Source organism: Biomphalaria glabrata, chromosome 1 (assembly GCF_947242115.1).
Source record: "Biomphalaria glabrata chromosome 1, xgBioGlab47.1, whole genome shotgun sequence".
NCBI classification, from domain to species: Eukaryota; Metazoa; Mollusca; class Gastropoda; family Planorbidae; genus Biomphalaria; species Biomphalaria glabrata.
Window position 1 is genome coordinate 25614662 of NC_074711.1, and position 14012 is coordinate 25628673.

The 14012-nt window shown below is 38.9% G+C and overlaps 1 protein-coding gene across 2 annotated transcripts in view; it reads left to right on the forward strand.

The window, feature by feature from the left end:
• The window catches only part of LOC106075202 (uncharacterized), a 71680-nt gene extending 60197 nt beyond the window's left edge, over positions 1-11483 (forward strand). Inside the window, exons 3-4 of one of the 2 annotated variants that reach the window (XM_056029954.1) lie at positions 8866-9783; positions 9909-11483. In XM_056029954.1, coding sequence (XP_055885929.1) covers positions 8866-9593 — 728 coding nt within the window. In that variant the 3' untranslated portion in view covers positions 9594-9783; positions 9909-11483. The other variant, XM_056029956.1, reaches the window with a different exon arrangement.
• Positions 11484-14012: the final 2529 nt, after the last annotated feature.

The window sequence follows — 14012 nt, forward strand, 5'->3', positions numbered from 1 at the left end:
CCCCCGATTGGCAATCGCCTCGGGGTCGTAGTTCAGGAGGCCAGCTCGCTGATTGATGATGCACCAATAGCTTTGTGGCATTATGTCCTTCATTGTCCAGGGAATACATTGGACCAGGACACTGTTTTCTCGACAATTCGTGGGATAAGACGCGTTCAATTCAACCAGTTAGTTAGTAGCCTTAATGAAGTCAACGACGTTTCTGGTTGGAGGGGGGGGGGGGGAGAAAACCAGGGTTCAAACCCTCACCAACTTGAGCTGTTGAAAAGACAAAAGAAAAGTCGCATTCCCCTTAAAAAAAACATTAGTGGTCATTACATTACAAAACGACCTCTATATCACATTGTCTTGTTATTTTTAACCAATGTAACACCATTGGTTCTAAAGAGGAACAACAACAACAACAATAGCTGTCGTTTCTCTAGGCATTTGCATTTATGAAGACATTCCCCCCCACACCCCCACCTCCCCACGATACCGCCCCTATTCTTTCATCTTATAATTCAATAGATTCTGACGTCATTAACAGATTAGCATCTTCTTCATTATCATATTTCTTCAGTCATTTATTGGCCAATTTTTTGTTTTGATGACAAAATAATCCATCTAAATAAAGCTTGAACAACAATTAGATTTGTTTGGTTCATGACTTTTTCCCTTATTCCTAACTTTAACCTTAAGCCTGTATGAATTACTGGGCTTCTATTGTTCTTCATAACTTATATAAACATTAGCAAAAATCTATTATCTCCTCTCGTATTTTAGATAAACTTTATCAGTTTGGTAAATTGTCAATTGATTCTGCCTTAATAAAATAGAGTAAAGTTGCATAAATTATACAGGAATTTATATATATATATATAGATAGATAGATAGATAGATAGATAGATAGATAGATAGATAGAGATATTGATATATATATATATATATATATATATATATATATATATATATATATAAATTGTTTGTTTAGCAGTAGGGAATGTTTGATTGTATACAAACAATAATGCTTCATTATTCAATGGTAAGGATCAAGCACACATGTGGGTCTGTGTGTGTGAGTTGCATGTCTATGTGTGTGAGTTGCATGTCTATGTGTGTGAGTTGCATGTCTATGTGTGTAATGTCATGTTTTCACGCACAGAAACATTGAAATGTCAATGTCCACTTCATTTCAGGGACTGCTGGAACAAAATGTTTCTTTATCCCAATAAGAATGTATAATCAATCGTAGAATCAGTAGTTTAAAGTCCCCATTTGTGTAATATTTTTAAATTGTACCAGGCCTGGTTGACAGCATAGTGTCAATAGATGATAACCTGAAATCCAGGTTATTAACGGTTCTAAAATGAAAATGATGACTCTTTTAGAAATTTATTAGAGTTTAAAATCTTTATTAAGCTAAAATCTACATTGACAATGAAAATTATTATATGTTTCAAACCATGAGCGTTTGTATATATGTATAATTATTAACCCTTTCTATGGTCAGTACTTAAGAAGCCTCTGTGAGCCATTTAAGATATGTGAAACGTAAGTGGCCCTTTATAAGTCCAGATTTTATATGCCAGTGTTAAATATTTCTTGGGGCCTTCTAGGTAAATACGGTCCTGTTCACTGTGAACATTAGCCCCATCCCCCCGCCCTCGGCTCCTTCCCTTGCGCGTTTGAGTTAGCATGACCCAGTGTTTTCCCCAGGTTTTGATTCATAAAACATGTCGGGGTACTTTAACTAGACGCTGAGTGACGAGCCTGTCCCTGTTGTGTTTAGACGCTGAGTGACGAGCCTGTCCCTGTTGTGTTTAGACGCTGAGTGACGAGCCTGTCCCTGTTGTGTTTAGACGCTGAGTGACGAGCCTGTCCCTGTTGTGTTTAGACGCTGAGTGACGAGCCTGTCCCTGTTGTGTTTAGACGCTGAGTGACGAGCCTGTCCCTGTTGTGTTTAGACGCTGAGTGACGAGCCTGTCCCTGTTGTGTTTAGACGCTGAGTGACGAGCCTGTCCCTGTTGTGTTTAGACGCTGAGTGACGAGCCTGTCCCTGTAGTGTTTAGACGCTGAGTGACGAGCCTGTCTCTGTTGTGTTTAGACGCTGAGTGACGAGCCTGTCCCTGTTGTGTTTAGACGCTGAGTGACGAGCCTGTCCCTGTTGTGTTTAGACGCTGAGTGACGAGCCTGTCCCTGTTGTGTTTAGACGCTGAGTGACGAGCCTGTCCCTGTTGTGTTTAGACGCTGAGTGACGAGCCTGTCCCTGTTGTGTTTAGACGCTGAGTGACGAGCCTGTCCCTGTTGTGTTTAGACGCTGAGTGACGAGCCTGTCCCTGTTGTGTTTAGACGCTGAGTGACGAGCCTGTCCCTGTTGTGTTTAGACGCTGAGTGACGAGCCTGTCCCTGTTGTGTTTAGACGCTGAGTGACGAGCCTGTCCCTGTTGTGTTTAGACGCTGAGTGACGAGCCTGTCCCTGTAGTGTTTAGACGCTGAGTGACGAGCCTGTCTCTGTTGTGTTTAGACGCTGAGTGACGAGCCTGTCCCTGTTGTGTTTAGACGCTGAGTGACGAGCCTGTCCCTGTTGTGTTTAGACGCTGAGTGACGAGCCTGTCCCTGTTGTGTTTAGACGCTGAGTGACGAGCCTGTCCCTGTTGTGTTTAGACGCTGAGTGACGAGCCTGTCCCTGTAGTGTTTAGACGCTGAGTGACGAGCCTGTCCCTGTAGTGTTTAGACGCTGAGTGACGAGCCTGTCCCTGTTGTGTTTAGACGCTGAGTGACGAGCCTGTCCCTGTTGTGTTTAGACGCTGAGTGACGAGCCTGTCCCTGTAGTGTTTAGACGCTGAGTGACGAGCCTGTCCCTGTAGTGTTTAGACGCTGAGTGACGAGCCTGTCCCTGTTGTGTTTAGACGCTGAGTGACGAGCCTGTCCCTGTTGTGTTTAGACGCTGAGTGACGAGCCTGTCCCTGTTGTGTTTAGACGCTGAGTGACGAGCCTGTCCCTGTTGTGTTTAGACGCTGAGTGACGAGCCTGTCCCTGTTGTGTTTAGACGCTGAGTGACGAGCCTGTCCCTGTTGTGTTTAGACGCTGAGTGACGAGCCTGTCCCTGTTGTGTTTAGACGCTGAGTGACGAGCCTGTCCCTGTTGTGTTTAGACGCTGAGTGACGAGCCTGTCCCTGTTGTGTTTAGACGCTGAGTGACGAGCCTGTCCCTGTTGTGTTTAGACGCTGAGTGACGAGCCTGTCCCTGTTGTGTTTAGACGCTGAGTGACGAGCCTGTCCCTGTTGTGTTTAGACGCTGAGTGACGAGCCTGTCCCTGTTGTGTTTAGACGCTGAGTGACGAGCCTGTCCCTGTTGTGTTTAGACGCTGAGTGACGAGCCTGTCCCTGTTGTGTTTAGACGCTGAGTGACGAGCCTGTCCCTGTTGTGTTTAGACGCTGAGTGACGAGCCTGTCCCTGTTGTGTTTAGACGCTGAGTGACGAGCCTGTCCCTGTTGTGTTTAGACGCTGAGTGACGAGCCTGTCCCTGTTGTGTTTAGACGCTGAGTGACGAGCCTGTCCCTGTTGTGTTTAGACGCTGAGTGACGAGCCTGTCCCTGTTGTGTTTAGACGCTGAGTGACGAGCCTGTCCCTGTTGTGTTTAGACGCTGAGTGACGAGCCTGTCCCTGTTGTGTTTAGGCCACATATCAAAAGAAAGCATTTTGTCTGACGACAGCATCAAAGGGCATGTCACCGTCCAGTTGTCTTCCTCCCAAAAGACCAAATAAAATTTCCCCTTGGAGTAAGCAAGTTTAAGTTCTAAGTGCGACTATGGGATATGAGGTCAGCTGTACAAATATGATCTATGGAATACAGTATAGTGTATACTGCTGTTAACTTGTTAGTTATAGTTTTATTACAAAACTGTTCATGTACTTGTATTGACCGTGTTCTTGTTCCTATCATACAAACAGCCAGTAATGCATCAAATACTTTATAAAGTTAGATGCCATTAAAACCCCAGTTAAACTGATCTCGTTTTCTAGTTCCAAGTGAACAATTTTCGACCAGGTATTTGACACGCTTTACTAGCGTCAGTCATTGACTGTTTTGTTTCATTTCTGAAATTGCGTCAGAATTACGAATTTTAAATTAAAAAGAAAAAAAACCCAGCTGTGTTTAATTGTATAATTTTATTTATTTATTTTTGTCTTTGTTATGTGTGCTCTATAACTGGACAAGATGGTCTGTTAGATTGTCTGTTACAAATTGTCTGTTAGAAGATTAGGAAACACGCAGACATTTCAAAATTGGAAAGTTAGGACAAAATATAGAAGACTGGCTTGTCTCAATTGTAGAAGGCTTCATACAGAGAGGAGTGTAGAAACCTATTAGCAGGCACTGTCTCAGAAAGTAGCTTACTATTACATTCAAACAGTGGATTTAAAACATCATTAAATTTAACCAGCTGATTTAAAACATCATTACATTTAACCAGCTGATTTAGAACATCATTACATTTAACCAGCTGATTTAAAACATCATTACATTTAACCAGCTGATTTAGAACATCATTACATTTAACCAGCTGATTTAAAACACCATTACATTTAACCAGCTGATTTAGAACATTCATACAATTAACCAGATGGTTTAAAATATCATTAAGCTTATATTTGACCAAATGTTTTAGAACCGTATGAAAATATGAATGACGATCACGTGGGATGTTGATAGTGTTTTATTTAAATTCGTGTCAATATTCTTTTTTCTGAGTTAATGTTAATAAACTGCTAGTCCCATTTCTCCAAAAACCTTATTAGCATACGACGTCCATACGCCCATGACAATAGACATGTCTAGAACAAAGGAGGACCGGTACACGTCTGATAACTTACTCAGGTTCTGGCCAGTAAGCTATATGGGTGTTGCCCATGGAGTAATCTAGAACGTGGGCCGGCGTCTTTGTACAAAGCGTCTATCAACTCACTCCAAGTCTGTCTGTCTGGGTAGATTCTCTTCTACTTTCTTTTTTCTCCCACTTCCCATTCTAGGATCAAGTTGAAAGTTCGAACAATTCTTCATTGTCGATGATAACACATGAATCAATAAAAAAAATTAACCAATCAGTTAATCAATCAATTAGTGGTAATAAGTTTTTATATAGAAAAAGAGGAGATAAAACTTGCACATTACAAGCATTGAGTTCAGTTAATCAACGATACTCTCTCTCTCTATCTCTTCTCTCTCTCTCTCTCTCTCTCTCACACTCTCTCTCTCTCTAAGCGCTTTCACATATTTAACAAAGACATAAATTCAGAATTGTATTTCACCAGACGAGTTATCTTCAATATCAGAAACATCATCTTCTATTACATCATTAGAATCATCATTCCAGGATTACAAATATTATCTTCTATTCCATTATTAGAAAAGTCATCTTCTATTCCATTATTAGAAAAGTCATCTTCTATTCCACCAGAAACATCTTTTAATCCACCAGAAACATTGTATTCCATCTGAAACATCTTGTATTCCATTACAAACATCTTGTAATCCATCAGAAACATCTTGTAATCCATTAAAAACATTTTGTATTCCGTCTGAAACATCATCTTGTAATCCACCAGAAACATCTTGTTTTCCACCTGAAACATCATCTTGTAATCCACCAGAAACATCTTGTTTTCCACCTGAAACATCATCTTGTAATCCATCAGAAACATCTTGTTTTCCACCTGAAACATCATCTTGTAATCCACCAGAAACATCTTGTTTTCCACCTGAAACATCATCTTGTAATCCACCAGAAACATCTTGTTTTCCACCTGAAACATCATCTTGTAATTCACCAGAAACATCTTGTTTTCCACCTGAAACATCATCTTGTAATTCACCAGAAACATCTTGTTTTCCACCTGAAACATCATCTTGTAATTCACCAGAAACATCTTGTTTTCCACCTGAAACATCATCTTGTAATTCACCAGAAACATCTTGTTTTCCACCTGAAACATCATCTTGTAATTCACCAGAAACATCTTGTATTCCATCTGTAACATCCTCATCTCTAAGTCAGATTTCGATCGCTTTAGTTTTATGTGGTGATGAATAATTCACGACTCTAACACTGTTGTCAACGAGAGCTGCCATAACTGATCACGTGTCCTATTGACGCGTAATGGCGGTGAAGTGGCAGACGACCATTTATTGTTATGCGAACCTACTTTACCAGCACGCTTAGTACACAGGTGTTTTGCGTTTCTTTTGATCAAAATGTCCTTTTTTCGTAACACTGACTTCATCATGTAATATATAAACAACAAAGACTAAAGGAATTATGGTGCTTTCTGCTTTGTGTGTGTACCCATCCACTTTTGATTTAGCTTATTTTGAATAGAGAGAAACTATATCTGTCGTCCGGTTTAAGGATTAAATTTAAAAACATCCCTAGAACTGTTAAAATCAGCCTACAGAGATAAATATTCGCTATAATGACTAGTTTGAAGACTGAGGCACATAACCTCTTCTGCATTGCCCAAGATAAGAAAAAAGTGTAAAGCCATAAGCCTAATATCCATTGCTATAGCCTATCAACATTCTTTAAGTATGATTGTAGTTTCAATTTCGGTACCGTCTTCTTGGTGTTTCTTTCATGTTTGTAGGCACAACGGCTATTGATGGTCATTGGAAAGTGTGTCCTTTTTTTTTTAATAAAATATAAAGTATGAATGACGAAGGAAGGGAGAGTGATGGAAAGAAGGAGAACTATTCGAAGACATCGAAGTAGAGGAAGAGGTTTCATTAGGAGAAGAATTAGAGTTTTAGGCAGAAAGATAATTATGATTGATAAGAGAGAGAATTACGGAAACACGTGTTCTATTGACGAGTAATGGCGGTGATTTTGGCAGACGACCATTTATTGTTATGCGAACATCTTTACAAGCACGCTGAGTACACTGTTGAAAGAGAAAACATTATGGGATGGAGAAGATGGAGTACTATGAGATGAAAAAGATAAAGAATTAGGGGATGGTAAGATAGAGCACTATGGGATGTAAAGAATAAAGATAGAGCACTATGGGATGTGAAGATAGAGATTTTTAAAGGGAAGGAATCATCTTGGGATGGAAAAGATAGAGCAGTATGGGAATGAATAAAGAGCATTATGGGATGGAAAATACAGAGCATTACGGAATGGAAAAGATAGAGCATTATGGGATGGAAATAAAGAGCATTATGGGATGAAAGAGATCAAGAATTATGGGATGGAAAAGACAGAGCATTATGAAATAGAAAAGATATAACATTATGGGATGCAAAAGAACGAGAATTATCGGAGAGTGTGAACTCTTGTATGTAAATGATTTTGATCTCTCTAGTGACAATATCACGACTTCGAGTCCTCGAGCGCGCTGTGACACCATGAAGCAGCTTGAGGTTTAGACAGCGTACCGAGGAATAGAGACTTTGTATAGTGCAGACCACATTCTAGTTTACAGGGGTGTGAACAATGAAAGGGCGCCATGTCTATATCTATTAGATAGCACGCCCCTACCATCAAGCATTCATTTACACCAACGTATGACCAACGTCAACAGAGATTCGGTGTGCGTGTGTGTGTGCGCGTGTTAGTGTACGTAGGTAAGGGCAATAAATAAAGAGATCCGCAAGGGAGGAAAAAAAAAACCCAGAGAAACAAAAAAAAAGGGAAACAACCTGATCAAATATATTCAGCGAAGATTTTTTACCAACATATTATTAACATAACAGGTATACTTTTATCGCGCGCCAGCCGGCTGAGACGCGTGTCGATATCCGCTATCTAATGTTTTGTCTCTATGTCCCTTACAATGGCTTACATTAATCAATTAACAGTGCCGGGTAATTACAAGCACTGCCACGAATCATGTTCGTCTATATCACCGTATCCTCCGGGCGACAGACATATTCAGACGTGACACTTTGTGGGCGACAGTATATTCACAGTTTATGCTGTATCATTTTGTATATGTTATTTGATCAAAGCTCGCCTATATCACTAGGAGAGAATCGACTCGATTCTCCTTTATGTGCAAACCTGCACGTGACTTGGACAACACATAATTTTTATTTTAGACACATGTTGGCTTGTTGTAAGGGTCATTTACACACATTAAACAAAGATCTGTAGTGGTTTAGTTATTTGGAAAAGTACATAGATTCTCTTTTTTCTTCTTTTTTGTCAAAGTTTAAAAACTAGTTTATCAATTTAAATCCTTAAAACAGAAAGCTTGCAAAAAAAAATAAAAAAAAATGAACAAATAGTGTTTTTTTATAAATCAGTGCCTTTCAAATGTCAATATCTAAATCTATGTTTAAAATACCCAACTAAGAAACCACTAATTAATATGTTAGCGTAGCAGAAATGTATATATTCTTAATAAACATTTTTTTTTTTAAATTTCATCCCATTTCAAATCGCACTTAGAAATACAATAGACTCTTTCTCTCTCTCTCTCTCTGTCTCTCACATACACACACAAGCACACACACACACACACACACACGTACGTGCGCACACAGACACACAATTTTCTAGGAGCAAGGAAAAAAAAAGTCTGTTAAATACTAGATGTGATGTCAACTAGAATATATTTGTGTATGCAGTAGCGTACACAAGAGTACAATGGTAGGTGACCAACTTCCTTTATTTTCTAGTAGTGATGATGTCCTTGATAAAATCAATTGCTTTAGTGATCACGAGTTCAATCACTGACATTAAATTCCGGACACAAGAGTGCTGCCAAAGTCACAATTTTTTATTTTGTTATAGATTAAAGACAGTGCAAAAAATTTCTAAGATGTGTATATGTTTTGTATTTGTTTTATTTCATTATTTTTTTTACTTATTTTTTCTCCAGATGCTAAACGAAGAGATCAAGCGACACTTTTTGGTAAGCACCAGCCTCCGAAGAAGCGAAGAAAGTCCAGGACGGCCTTCACCAATCAACAGATTTACGAACTTGAGAAACGTTTCTTGTACCAGAAGTACCTGACCCCAGCTGACAGGGACGAGATAGCCGCGAGCCTCGGCTTGACCAACGCTCAGGTGATCACGTGGTTTCAAAACCGTCGTGCCAAGCTGAAGAGAGATTTGGAAGAACTGAAAAACGATGTGACGGCTGCCAAAAAGCTTCCCCTCAGCAAGACGATGACGGGCTCCATCGCTGAGATTGAGCTGAGAAAAGTCCAAGAGAAGACGCTGAGAGACAGCTTCAACAACGGAGGCCTCCAGTCGCCGTCTTCCTCCATGGCAAGCTTGAGCGACGATTGCCAGGATGTCACGCCCGGCCACAGTCCGGGTAATACCAGCGAGCTGAACGACGATCTGATAGTGTCCAGGATGAAATCCGACGAGCCTATGGACACACGCTGCTGTGATGAGACCGACGAAGAAATTGACAATGATCTCAGTGAGGACGAGCGACCTAACTCCTGCGATGTCAAGCCGTCAAAGAAATCTTTCTGTCATGCTCTTGATGACGACAAACTGGACATTCAGAAAAAATTTGACCTTATCCTTCAAAACAATTTGAGAAGTGGTTCTATGATACGGGACAAGGTCCAGGACATTGACTCAGTGTCATGATCATTTCAACGTAAATCATTTTCTTTTTTCTGAAACTATATTAACATTATTCGTACACAATTTTTTTTTAAATTTCTCCTTCATCTGAAACAAAATCTGGCCATCCATCACAGAGATGTTTGTCTTACCATCGCGCTTGCGATGTTGTTGATAGTGACAATATTCAATCGATTAGGGATAATCCCTCCAGGTGTATACAGGGATAATCCCTCCAGGTGTATACAGGGATAATCCCTCCAGGTGTATACAGGGCTAATCCCTCCAGGTGTATACAGGGATAATCCCTCCAGGTGTATACAGGGCTAATCCCCCCAGGTGTATACAGGGCTAATCCCCCCAGGTGCATACTGTTAGTAATTCTTCAATAATCCAACTGGATGTGTGCTTTTTAAATTAAATTGAATTATCCAATCTTGTTTATTTATCTCATTGGCTCGATCCTAAGTTTTTGTTGCTGAAGGGACTGTCAAAGACTTTTTGAGGTTCTAGCATGTGATTTCAATACATTTATAAATCTTATTTGTTTCGATATATGAACTGACGTCAACGCTTCTATACGTTAAACACAGTGTTTCAATGTTATTTATTTCTAGTACTCTCACATGGTGACTTCTCTCTAATTAAAGAGTGGTAGTCTTGTCTCAAACACGCACATTCTAATGGTACATTTTTTTCTTTTTCTCTGTTTTTCTTTTTCCCTTCTGCTATTGGACACTTTGAAATAAAGCTAAGGCAATTTATTGTTGAATATGATGCGACAATAGTTGACTGTTAAATAGTCTAGATTTATGTGTCTAGATTTATGTGTCAACCTGTAAGGACCAGGACCTTTGATCAGGAGGTCTACATGCGTAAGTGTACTTTCTTCTTGTACTAGAAAAATTTCAAAAAGTGATTAGGACGTAACTAGCAGTTCTAGAATAGTGGTTCTCAAAATGTTTAGATTACATTGAATTGGTAAATTTGGCTTGATTTCTCAGAGAATGTCTTTTATGTACTTTGCCAATTATTCTTTAAAACTATTAAGTCTACAAAATGGCCCGATCGCTGTAAGACAGAATTTGCCTTAAAATAATACGACATGACACAGTCAATTGTTGAATGGTGGCAACATATGGCGGATATATTCAGGCATTCAATTGTTTTTTTTTTACTTCTTTATAGTTTACTTTCACCTTTTTTTTCTTCTAATGGACAAAACTCTTTGTCTTTCTTTGTTTCTTTCTTTGTTTCTTTCTCGCTCTCTTTCTATGTATCTTTGTTTATTTCTGGATTTCTATTTAAAACTCTTTTTATTTTTGTTCGCTCACTAAGTCTTTTCGCTTCTCTTTTTTTTTTGTCTTTCTCTCGCATTGGTGTAGCTAGGGTGGGGGGAGGAGTTGGGAATTTGAAAATGAGTGGGTTTTTTTACATACAAAATTAAATATTACACAAAATGCAGGGGCCCCAAAGAGGTCAACCCCCCCCCCCCCATGGGCCCACAAACGATGCAAAATTCCTAGCTACGGCCCTGCTCATTCTTTATCTTTCTTCTACACTGTTTCTAATTTTCTTTCTTGGACAAATGTTAACTATTTAATGTTACAAAAAAATCTTACAAAACTTAAAACTGATCACAAAGTCTTTGTAGTTCCCATTGACTGTGTGTGTATAATGTGCCAATGTCGTATTTACTAATGAGATGTCAGTCTAATGATATTCAAATGTAGTGACGTGTACAGTTAGGTGTACAACTTTGTACACATTTGTTTTGTCAGTTTTTACATTTTTATTATTTGTTAACTCTTTGCCAACTATTACAACAGTTTATTAGGGGTATGAGCTTGTGAGTGGACGATCTTAGTAGATTGTAGACAGAATGAATTCATTAAAGTCTAACCTTCATTTCAACCCATTGTTGTCATTATTGAAACGGTCATTATTGTGTTCAACAACCATCTGACATAATAGTATATAGTATCGTGTGGTATGCGCTCCGGGCTGTTGTCTCGATGGTCCCGGGATCTAACCCTGCCAGTCTTTCAATATTGAGAACACAATCCTAAGGACGCACAATATATATATATAGTTCGTCCATCGTGGTTCGGTGATGACCACTTATGTCATCCAGGGGGCTGAGGTACACCTGGTCGACAGAAGCACATGACAGGGCATCATGACGTCGCACTGTGAAAACTGGCAAATAAATTGCTGAGGAGAAGAGATCAGCGCTGGCAGAAGAAAAGCGCCAGAGAAAAAAAGCAAGGCCAAAGACACTAGCTCCAGCTGGAATAGCCTACCCAGTGTGCAGCCGAACATTCCGGGTTCACATAGCGCATAAAATGCACCAGCCACATAAGGAGGCACAAAAACCCAGTGCAAATATTAGTGTAATAAAATTCATATATAAAACAAATTATTTCGGCTGGTCAGAAAAAAAAACCCACAAATACAAACACACACAACAAACACTTAGGCCTACACAAATACTTACAAAAACAAAAAACACACAACACACAAATACACACAAACACTTACATAAATACACACACAAACACACACACACACACTTAGGCCTACACAAATACTTACAAAAACATGTTTAAACTGTCAGTCGAAAATGAACAGCTGCAGAAAAATGTGTTGTTGAAATGAATCTAATAGTCTCCAGCTTTCAAAGTTTCAAAATAATTTTATTCTAATTTGTTTTAAATAGAAATAGCTAAAATAAAATTATATATATCTATATAATAGGTACATTCTGTCCTAGCTCCTGTACCGATGTTTCTTAGACTGTGTTGGAGATTGTCACAATCAATGAAACAATGTCAAGGACGCCAAACTGAGCCTCATTGCTGTCAACCAAATCAAAAAAAAAATTGAGATCTAATTTGATCTTTATTTTAATGGCTAATTAGTTGTCCGTTTTTTTTTTTTTGTTTGTTTTTTTGTTTAAGTAAGTCTTAAGTCACAGAGTGAACATCAAATATTTGTCTCTATTGAAATGTATTTGAGCTGCAAACGTAGAAGCTGAAAGATCCGCAGTGCTAAGACGTGCCTATAACATTATCCTAGACCTTTTAAAATGAATAGCGTATCAACAAGTTCTTTAGTCTGTACACCGGAGACACCATATATAGTGAGCTTTTTCCGTCATGAATGAAAATCTCTAAGAACAGAGAAACTTTACAATTTTATTAGCGGCCCCCGAAAGGGGAAAACACGCTTTTAGTTTTGTGTGGTTTGTCTGTCCGTCCCATTCAGATCTCGTAACCTATCTCATCTCACTGGGTCTCGTTGGCTTTGAGGTCAGCGTATTAATACCAGTAGAATGCAGATTGTTTATGGCTTTATTATGTCATTTAGCGAAAGTACAAACTACTAAAAATATTCCTAAAAATATATGCTTATTAAACAATAAGTAACACAGCCTATAATCTATATAAATTGAATTTCAACATTTTCAAAGCTTACATCAACTCACTTTGTCTAGTAAAAAGTTTCAAAGTCCTTCCTAACTAATAAGCTATTAATACCCAGTGAAGATACCCAGTACAGGAAGGGCTAATTTGTGTTCAATATTCTAGCCTTGACTTGTCAACACCCGACGCGGAATGTTAAGAACGCACTCTTCTGTAAAAAAAAAGTTGGAAACATACAAACCTTATCAATAACTGCTGTTGGTTTGTTTTAGCCAGGACAACCCTTAAAGCATCGGAGACCTTCAAGTCATTACTAAATTTTTACTAAATTTTGCTTCCTAATGACCGATTGAAAAAATAGGACAAAGTTATCCATGCTTTCTAAATTGGACAAAGTCGTAAACACTCTCCAGTATCTACATTTTCCGTGCAACATTTTGTTCATCGACTTAAGGATTATAAATGTTAAAGTAATTTTAAACTGCATTATTAAGTTCAACCGCACGGCCTTATTGCTGCACAATAATATTGTAATCAAAGACAAGTGTTTGACCTGATAGCTTCCTACTAAAAGAGCTAAAGTAGTTTCTACCTACATGGTTTGAACCGATCAGAGATATTTGCCTGGGTATTTCTGACCTGAAATTGTCCCTTTAAACACAAGAAAAAGTCGTGTGAAAATTAATCTGATAATGAATTAGAGTATTAAGAACGTCTAAAAGAGACTCCTCATAGATAAAGTGCTGAAATAACTTCGACCTGAACGCATCCTTTCCATTAAAGATAAGTGCTGAAATGTTTGCTTCGCACCTTGTTAACCCGGGACTTATCCAGTGTAACCTTGGCATACACTGACAGACGTAATGAGCGAGATAATGAAAAAATGTGAAGCAGAAATGATCAAGAGGGTAATGAAAGAAAGTCGTTGGGGTGAAAGGGAAAGGTGGGTTAGAATGTAAAATTATTTTCTGAGCAATGAATGTCGCCCTAGCCTTCCAAAAATCATGAACTGTGGGCT